The 9,830-nt window shown below is 44.3% G+C and overlaps 1 protein-coding gene across 4 annotated transcripts in view; it reads left to right on the top strand.

The window, feature by feature from the left end:
- Nucleotides 1-211: 211 nt before the first annotated feature.
- LOC137375432 (glutamate-rich protein 6-like) overlaps nt 212-9,830 on the top strand; it is a 63,375-nt gene continuing 53,756 nt past the window's right edge. For 3 of the 4 annotated variants that reach the window (XM_068042639.1, XM_068042638.1, XM_068042636.1), the window contains exons 1-3: nt 212-295; nt 382-556; nt 2,167-2,242. In XM_068042639.1, the coding sequence (XP_067898740.1) occupies nt 472-556; nt 2,167-2,242 (161 nt within the window). In that variant the 5' untranslated portion in view covers nt 212-295; nt 382-471. Of the gene's footprint in view, nt 296-381; nt 557-2,166; nt 2,243-9,830 lie in introns of those variants that run through there. The other variant, XM_068042640.1, reaches the window with a different exon arrangement.

The raw sequence follows: 9,830 nt of genomic DNA, 5'->3' as shown, positions 1-9,830 counted from the left end.
TAGGAGGGAGTGATGGTGTGGAGCAAAAACAGCAGCAACAGAGCCAGTGGGGCCGAATGGCCTGCTTTGTGAGCTGTGGGTGGAGCTGTCACTGAGAAAGGCCCGGCTGCAGAAGCCCCGCCCCCTGCCTCGGCAACATTGGGAGATTGTAGCAACTTGGGAACCAATTGGGCGAATGCCCGGTCACCGTGGCAACGCGCCACAACAATGAGGGGGCCGCCCGCGGCGCTGCTCGAGCTCAGCTTCTGCAGAACAAGAAGCCCCCCCACACACTGGACTCGTCTGCAAAGGAAAGGTCAGGAAAAGTCAGCGCATAAGCGGTGCAGAAGATTTATTGTTTTATGTTTACGAATGATTATTCCCATGTGTTTATTTATGCAGCCAATGCGCCTGTGAAGGCGGCTCTGCCACCATCACCATTGAAGGAACGCTCACCGATTCCCTGTGGACAGCACAGCAGCCAAGCACACAATGAGCGAGCAGAATGTGGGCGAGCTGGAGGGTAATGGCACCGAGGAGCAGCAGAGCTCCACCCAAGTGGACCTGGACAGCTCAGGTAATACTGGGGAGGAGGACGAAGGGAAGAAGAATATAGCATCACTTAATGAAATGCTAAGTGCTCTTCCCAAATGGGAGCTCCCTGCCCTCCAGAAAGGAAGAGGAGGAGAGCATTTAGTCCTTCTGAACCTGTTGCACCATTCAATGGCTGATCTGACATAAAAGGGAATCAAATATAATGGCATCAAACAGACCATACAGTCCATTAACTGCTCCACACCAGCCTCTTCCCACGCTACTTCACCTAACACTTAAATAATCAAGAGGGGAAGCCCGTAGGTTGGCTCAATTCATAGCACTGTTGCCTCTGAAAGTTGTGGGTTTAGGTTCCATGCTAGCACTTGAGGATGTAATTCAAGAGTGCATTCACATTACAAACTGCAAAGCAGTATCAATTCATACTCGTGCTGTTGTTAGAGTGTAAATGTCGCCCAAGTCAGGGTTCAGCCTGATGCTGAAGTAGAGAGGCCAACCTTCCAAGATTGGCCTGGAGTATCCAGGAATGAATGGATGTTGTTGAGAGTAATCTGGGAGACAAATCTTCAAAATTAAAATTGTGTGTTCGTTTTTATGTGTCTTTCTTGTGTGTGAGCCTTGGATCAGTTGGTCACGCTCTTGCTTCTGAGTCATAAGGTTCTGGGTTCAAGTCCCACTGCAGGCCTTGAGCACATAAGTCACAGCTGACACTCCAGTGCAGTTCTGAGGGAGTGCTGCACTGTTGGAGGTGCTGTCTTTTGAATGAGACGTTAAACTGGAGCCCCATCTGCCTGCTCATGTGAATGTAAAAGATCCTGTAGCACTATTTTTGAAGAGCAGCGGTGTTATCCCTGGTGTCCTGGCCAATATTTATCCCTCAATCAACATCACAAAAACAGATTATCTGATCATTATCACATTGCTGTTTGTGGAAGCTTGCTGTGCACAACTTGGCTGCCCCGATTCCTACATTACAACAGTGACTGCGTTTCAAAAGTGCTTTGAGACATCTGGTGGTCATGAAAAGCTCTATATAAATGCAAGTCTTTCTTTTCTTTTTTGAACAATTTGCTTATGAAGTTATAAAAATGTCAGATAGGGAAAGTGCTGTTTGGAAGTGAGAGGTCATGTGATTAAGCCTACGGGGATATGCCCAACTAGAGTTGGTAACCTCATGCTGGTGTGAGACCCACTTGATGATTGGAGTCTTGCTTACTTCCCTCTGGAGTCTTTTGGTGCCTTAACATGTCCAGTGGTCACTGCTGATGCTAAACCTGTGTGGCTGAAGGATAGAAGACAATGGGGGTCATTTTAACTACGGGCGACAGTGTTGGAGGATGATATTGGAACAGCCACTCAGTCGATTTCCATTGTCCTCCAAGCCAGCCATTTATTTTTCACCCAAAACTAATCATAACATCAAAGGTTCCATGAAGATTACCATCTTAATTTCCAGTCTAAGCTTTGGGCAAGTCGTTGTCAAACTTGTCTCTGTCATTAACATGAGGCTTAAATTGGTGATTATAGGAGGAACGTATGTCCCAATGACCATTTGTCTGGTTTTTTTTAATTGAGATTAGCTTTCAGTAGCCATATCTGACCACTTTACTACAGCTTTTCCTTCTTGTTCAGTTTCTTCAGATACGCCAAGTATGTTAAAAAGCTTCTCCTGGGAAGAATCTACATCTATCAGTCGACCTGATGATCGGTAAGAATACATAAGCAGGTGGCATTACTTTGATATTCCAATTTTAAATACCAGACAGAACATTCTGGAAATTCACGGAAGGCCAGTCAGGAGCTGAAAGGGAGAAGCCAGATTATTTCTTAATCAGTGTCCCTAGAGCATTATCTTCTTTATCCCATTAAAATGCTGACTAAACAGCCTTATCTTTCTGCTATTCACTGTTTTTAGTTTGAGACTTTCAGCAATAACATTTTTTTCTGTCTTATCTGTACCATTGAGGAATGTGGGATTGGATTGGTAATTAATACAACTCGGCAAAAAAGCAAGTAGAAAACTGAAAATGCTTGAAATACACAGCAGGTCAGTCAATATCCTTGAAGAGAAAAGACAGGTTAAGATGTATCGGGTGTGTACCCACTGCAAACGATTTCGATCATGAGTAAATGACAACAGTGATGACAACAAAAGCAACTTCCATTTATATGGCGCCTTTGATGTAGAAAAATGTCCCAAGGGGTTTCACAGAAACATAATCAGATAAAAATTGACAGCAAGCCAAAGAAGATTTTAGGAGTGGTGATTAAAAGCTTCATCAAAGAGGTAGATTTTACGAAGGATCTTAAAGGAGATGGAGAGGGTTAGCAAGAAAATTCCAGTGCTTAGGGCCTAGATGACTGAAGGCACAGCCACCCAAAACTTTTTTTAAATAGATGCTGACTGACTTGCTGTGCCTTTCCTGCATGTTTCAGTTTTACATAAGAACATAAGAAGTAGGAGCTGGCATAGGCCATACAGCCTGTCGAGCCCACTTTGCCATCCAATTAAAACTCGTCTGATCTTCTACTTCAAGACCATTTTCCTGCACTATCCCTGTAACCCTTGATGTTTTTAATATGTAGAAATCTATCAATCTCAGTCTTGAACATACTCAATGACAGAGCCTCCACAGCCCTCTGGGGCAGAGAATTCCAAAGATTCATCACCCTCTGAGTGAAGAAATCCATTCTCATCTCACTCCTACATGGCCTGCCCCTTATTCGGAGACTGTGTCCCCTGGTTCTAGACTCCCCAGCCGGGGGAAACATCCTTCCTGCATCAACCCTGTCGAGCCCTGTAAGAATTTTGTATGTTTGAATGAGCTCACCTCTCATTCTTCTGAACTTCAGAGAATTAATCTTTCCTCATAGGACAAACCCTCCATCCCAGGAATTAGTTTGGTGAACCTTCATTGCACTCCTTTTATGGCGAGTATATCTTTCCTTTGGTAAGGAGACCAAAACTGCACACAGTGCTTCAGGTGCAGTCTCATCAAGGCTCTATATAATTGCAGCAAGACATCTTTACTCCTATACTCAAATTCTCTTGTAATAAAGGCCAACATTTTTTCAGATTTTATGCATTTGCAGCATTTTTGTCGCTACTTCGATTTTTCTGCTACGTTGCTTGTGCTCCTTTCTTTGCCCCTGCATCATATTATTTCCATAACAGTAATTCTATTGTCATGAAGACCCCCACCTGCCAAGAATGAGGCATATTAATTTTGTCATATGAACATCAATTTTAAACTGTTGCTGGAGTGAAGAGATGACTTGTTTAAAGAGACCAGCAGCGGCTGGAAGAACATTTGCATACTAAGAGACAGTGCTTGGAGAGACAAAAGAATTGCTCACTGATTCAGTTAACAGAGATTGGCCTAGGCAATGGTGATCCACACCTTGTCAGTGTAAGAGACAGCACTACACCACCCCCCACCCCCCAAACGAGAGCTTTGGAATCCACAAACACAAGAATTTCTTGAAAAAACTTAGTCACATGACTAACCTGCTGGCCAGCTTGGAGTTTTGAATTGTGCTTACAGGACAATTTGGTCAGACTGCAGATTGCCACTGAACCTGGAACAAGAAAGCCTCTCTCTTGGCTGGCTCCCTCTCGCTTTCTCACAAGCGTCCGGACCCACTGAAGACACGTGAACCTCAAGCGAGAAAAGATTCCTACATCGAAACAAGTTAAAGCGTGCACTGGGCCCCAACGTGCAGCAAGACTTACCAGCAACCAAAGATTCAACATCAAACTCAAAGGACTGTAATTACAATCCATCTATTGCCTCAAACTTTTCCCCTTTATATTATACTTTCTCTGTCTCTATCTGCATGTGTGTTTATCGCGTATGCATGTTAGCATGGTTGCGTTGCTTATTTGTAGCCGTTACCCGAACTAGAGTTAAGATTAATAAACTTCCATCTTTCTTGTTTAAATCTCAGAAAGCCTGTCTAATTGATTTATTTACAATTGGAAAGCGTGAACAAGGATTCACTGAGGGGGAGGTAAAAATATGGTGTTTCTAAAATTAAACCCCGTTATGGTTAGACCAGGCAAAGGCTGAGAGGGAACCCCTAGACCCCTGTCTCACCTGGTCGTAACACAATGAACTAGAGTAAGCGATCTGAACCAGAATTCTTGAATAAAGATTGGACCTTACAGCCCCTTACACTTGTCCTGTTATTTAACTGTTTGCTCAGGAACCATATTAATTAATTTTTCCTTCATTTGTTCCCCCCATTTGACTGGAGTTACTAAGCCTTGCTGGGGTACGAAAGTGTTTTGCCCTTTTACCTCCTCCCTTCATACTGTCCAAGGTTCCAAACATTCTTTCTAGATTAAACAGCGATTTACTTGTACTTCTTTTAATTCAGTATACTGTTTTCATAAGAGCATAACATAAGAACATAAGAAATAGGAGCAGGAGTAGGCCACTCGGCCCCTCAAGCCTGCCACACCATTCAATAAGATCATGGCTGATCTGCCCCAGACCTCAACTCCTCTTTTGTGCCAGCTCCTCATAGCCCTCAACTCCCCGAGATTTCAAAAATCTATCTACCTTCTCTTTAAATACTATCGGTGATCTAGCCTCCACAACTCTCTGGGGTAGAGAATTCCAGACATTCACTACCCTCTGAGAGAAGAAATTCCTTCGCATCTCAGTTTTAAATGAGTGTCCCTTTATTCTGTAACTATGTCCGTTAGTTCGAGATTCCCCCACCAGCGGAAACATCTTCTCAACATCTACCCTGTGATGCCCCCTCAGAATCTTGTACGCTTCAATAAGATCACCCCTCATTCTTCTAAACTCTAATGAATAAAGGCCTAACCTGTTTAGCCATCCTTGATAAGTGAACTCCTTCATCCCAGGAATCAGCCCAGTGAATCTCTTTTGAACTGTTTCCAATGCCAGTATATCCTTTCTTAAATACGGGGACCGAACCTGTACCCAGTACTCCAGGTAGATTTCACCAACACCCTGTACAGTTGTAACAAGACTTCCCTATTTTTAAACTCCAATCCCTAGCAATAAAGGCCAAAATTCCATTTGCCTTCTTAATTACTTGCTGCACCTGCATGCTAACTTTTTGTGTTTCATGCACAAGAACACCCAGATCCCTCTGTCCTCCACTTTTTTGAAGTCTCTCTCCATTTAAATAATAGTCTGCCTTTTGATTCTTCCTACCCAAAGTGCATGACCTCTCACTTTCCTACATTAAACTCCATCTGCCAAGTTTTTACCCACTTACTCAACCTATCTATATCCCCTTGCAGATTCCTTATGTCCTCATCACAACATGCCCTCCCACCTATTTTTGTATCGTCAACAAATTTGGATATATTACACTCTGCCCCCTCCCCTAAGTCATTAATATAGATAGTAAATAATTGAGGCCCGAGGACTGATCCTTGTGGCACTCCACTAGTTACGTCTTTCCAACTTGAAAAAGACCCATTGATCCCGACTCTCTGTCTTCTGTGAGTTAACCAATCCTCAATCCATGCTAATACATTATCCCCAATACCGTGAGCTCTTATCTTGTGCAATAATATTTTATGTGGCACCTTATCAAATGCCTTCTGGAAATCTAAATACACTACATCTACCAGTTCCCCTTCATCAACTCTGCTTGTTATATCCTCAAAGAACTCTAGCAAATTTGTCAAACATGATTTCCCTTTCACAAAACCATGTTGACTCTGTTTGATTGCATTAAGCTTTTCTAAATGTCCTGCTATTTCTTCATTAATAATGGACTCTAGCATTTTCCCAACGACCGATGTTAGGCTGACAGGCCTATAGTTTCCTGCTTTTTGTCTCCCTCTCTTCTTGAACAGGGGTGTCACATTAGTGGTTTTCCAATCTGCTGGGACCCTCCCAGAATCTAGTGAGTTCTGGAATATTTCGACCAATGCCTCCACTATCTGCAGCCACTTCCTTTAAAACCCTTGGATGCAGGCCATCAGGTCCTGGCGACTTGTCTGCCTTTAGTCCCATTAGTTTGTCAAATACTTTGTCCCTCGTGCTAGAGACTGTTACAAGATCTTTCTCCCATTAGCTCCTTGCTTATCTGATAGGGATGTTTATAGTGTCCTCCACCGTGAAGACCGATGCAAACTATTGGTTTAAATTATCTGCCATTTCCCTGTTCCCCATTATCCATTCTCCAGTCGCATCCTCCAAGGGTCCCACGCTCACTTTAGCTACTCTCTCTCTTTTTATATACCCGTAGAAGCTCTTACTGTTTGTTTTTATATTTCTTGCCAATTTACTTTCATAATCAATTTTCTCCCCCTTTATTAGCTTTTTAGTCATCCGCTGCTGGTTCCTAAAAAATTCCCAATCCTCTGGCCTACCACTAATTTTTGCCACTTTGTATGCCTCAGTTTTTGATTGGATACTCTCCTTGACCGCCTTTGTTAACCACGGGTGGTTCATCCTTCTCATCGAGTCCTTCTTTTTGACCGGGATAAATGTTTGCTGTGCATTATGAAATATCTGCTTAAATGTCTGCCATTGCTCATCCACTAACCTTCCCCTCAGTCTATTTTCCCAGCCCGCTTTAGACAACTCTTTCTTCATGCCATGCTCCCATGCGGTCTCCTCTACATTGGGGAGACTAAACACAGATTCGGTGATGACTTTGCGGAACATCTTTGTTCAGGCCACAATCTTGACCCTGAGTTTCCAGTCGCCTAATTCTCTGCTTCACTTCCACTCTGACCTTTCTGTCATTGGCCTCCTACTCCGTTCCAATGAGGCTCAGCGTAAGCTTGAGGAAGAGCACCTCATCTTTCGATTAGGCACTTTACAGCCTTCCGAACTCAATATTGAGTTCAAAAATTTCAGATCATAATGAACCTCTGCCCCTTTTTTTGGACGATGGCTGTTGATGATGATTTTGTTTTCCCATTTACACTTCCTCTCGGTGCATCTTTTGTTTCTTTACTTGTCCCTTTTTATTTTTGCCTATCACAGACCTTCCCTTTTGTTCTTACCCCAACCTTTCCCTCTCTGCCTTAAAAACTGTTACATCTCTAAGTACTCCCAGTTCTGACTAGGGACACCCACCTGAATCGTTGACTGTTTCTCACTCCAAAGATGTTACCAGATTTGCTGAGTATTTCCAGCATTTTCTGTTTTTATGATGAGTTAAAGTAGGCCCAACCTTAAACTGATGACATCAGGCAGATTTGACCTTCACCTTTGCCCCCTTCCGCACACACGTCTGAAACCCACTCCCAGTTAAAATTTCTCACGGCCGCTCCCACCATTGTTTTTGGAAGTTATCATGGTAATCTCTGAGAATGGATCATTATTCGCTGGGCATTCCTAGGATTGTGTAATATTTTTGACATGTCCCAAAGATTTTTTTTTCATTTGTTCATAGGACGTGGGCATCGCAGGCTAGGACATAATTTATTGCCCATCCCTAATTGCACTTGAGAAGGTGGTGGTGAGCTGCCTTCTTGACCACTTCGGTCCATGTGGGGAAGGTACACCCACAGTGCTGTTAGAAAAGGATTTCCAGGATTTTGACCCAGCGACAGTGAAGGAACGGCGGCGATATAGTTCCAAGTCAGGATGGTGTGTGGCTTGGAGGGGAACTTGCAGGTGGTGGTGTTCCCATGCATCTGCTGCCCTTGTCCTTCTAGGTGGTAGGGCTCGCGGGTTTGGAAGGTGCTATCTAAGGAGACTTGGTGTGTTGCTGCAGTGCATCTTGTTGATGGTACATACTGCTGCCACTGTGCATCTGTGATGGAGGGAGTGAATGTTGAAGGTGGTGGATGGGGTGCCAATCAAGTGGGCTGCTTTGTCCTGGATGGTATTGCGCTTCTTGAGTGTTGTTGGAGCTACACCCATCCAGGCAAGTTGAGAGTATTCCATCGCACTCCTGACTTGTGCCTTGTAGGTGGAGGACAGGGTTTGGGGAGTCAGTAGATGAGTTACGCACCACAGGATTCCTAGCCACGGTTCTTGTAGCCACGGTATTTATATGGCTACTCCAGTTCAGTTTCTGGTCAATGGTAGCCCCTAGGATGTTGATAGTGGGGGATTCAGCGATCGTAATGCCATTGCATGTCAAGGGGGGATGGTAAGATTCTCTCTTGTTGGAGATGGTCATTGCCTGGCACTTGTGTGGCACGAATGTTACTTGCCACTTATCAGCTCAAGCCTGGCCATTGTCCAGGTCTTGCTACATTTCTACGCTGACTGCTTCAGTATCTGAGGAGTCGCAAATGGTGCTGAACATTGTGCAATCATCAACGAACATCCCCACTTCTGACCTTATGATTGAAGGAAGGTCATTGATGAAGCAGCTGAAAATGGTTGGACTTAGGACATTATCCTGTGGAACTCCTGCAGTTATGTCCTGTAGCTGAGATGACTGACATCCAACAACCACAACTATCTTCCTTTGCGCTAGGTATGACTCCAGCAGAGAGTTTTCCCCCTGATTCCCATTGACTCCAGTTTTACTAGGGCTCCTTGACGCTATACTCGGTCAAATGCTGCCTCAATGTCAAGGGTAGTCACTGTCTCCTCACCTCTTGAGTTCAGCTCTTTTGTCCATGTTTGAACCAAGGCTCTAATGAGGTCAGAAGCTGAGTGGCCCTGGTGGAACCCAAACACCATTGAGCAGGTTATTGCTAAGCAAGTGCCACTTGATAGCACTGTCGACGACCTTCCATCACTTTACTGATGATTGAGAGCAGACTGGTGGGGCGGTTATTGGCCGGGTTGGATTTGTCCTGCTTTTTGTGTACAGGACATACCTGGACAATTTATCACATTGCCAGGTAGATGCCAGTGTTGTAGCTGTACTGGAACAGCTTGGCTAGGGACGCGGCAAGTTCTGGAGCACAGGTCCAGTACTATTGCCGGAATATTGTCAGGGCCCATAGCCTTTGCAGTATCCAGTGAAGTCGTTTCCTGATATCATGTGGAGTGAATTGAATTAGCTGAAGACTGGCATCTGTGATGCTGGGGACCTCAGGAGAAGGCCAAGTTGAATCTTCCACCTGACATTTCTGTCTGAAGATTGCTGCAAATGCTTCGGCCTTATCTTTTGCACTGATGTGCTGGGCTTCCCCCATCATTGAGGATGGGGATATTTGTGGAACCATCTGCTCCAGTTTATTTAATTGTTCATCACCATTCCTGACTGGATGTGGCAGGACTGCAGAGCTGAGATCTGATCCGTTGGTTGTGGGATCACTTAGCTCTGTCTATCACATGCTGTTTGGCACACAAGTAGTCCTGTGTTGTAGCTGCACCAGGTTGACG

The sequence above is a fragment of the Heterodontus francisci genome, chromosome 11 (genome assembly GCF_036365525.1).
Source record: "Heterodontus francisci isolate sHetFra1 chromosome 11, sHetFra1.hap1, whole genome shotgun sequence".
Classification (NCBI taxonomy): Eukaryota; Metazoa; Chordata; class Chondrichthyes; order Heterodontiformes; family Heterodontidae; genus Heterodontus; species Heterodontus francisci.
Note: the sequence above shows the minus strand (reverse complement) of the source record. Positions and strands in the feature narration are given on the sequence as shown.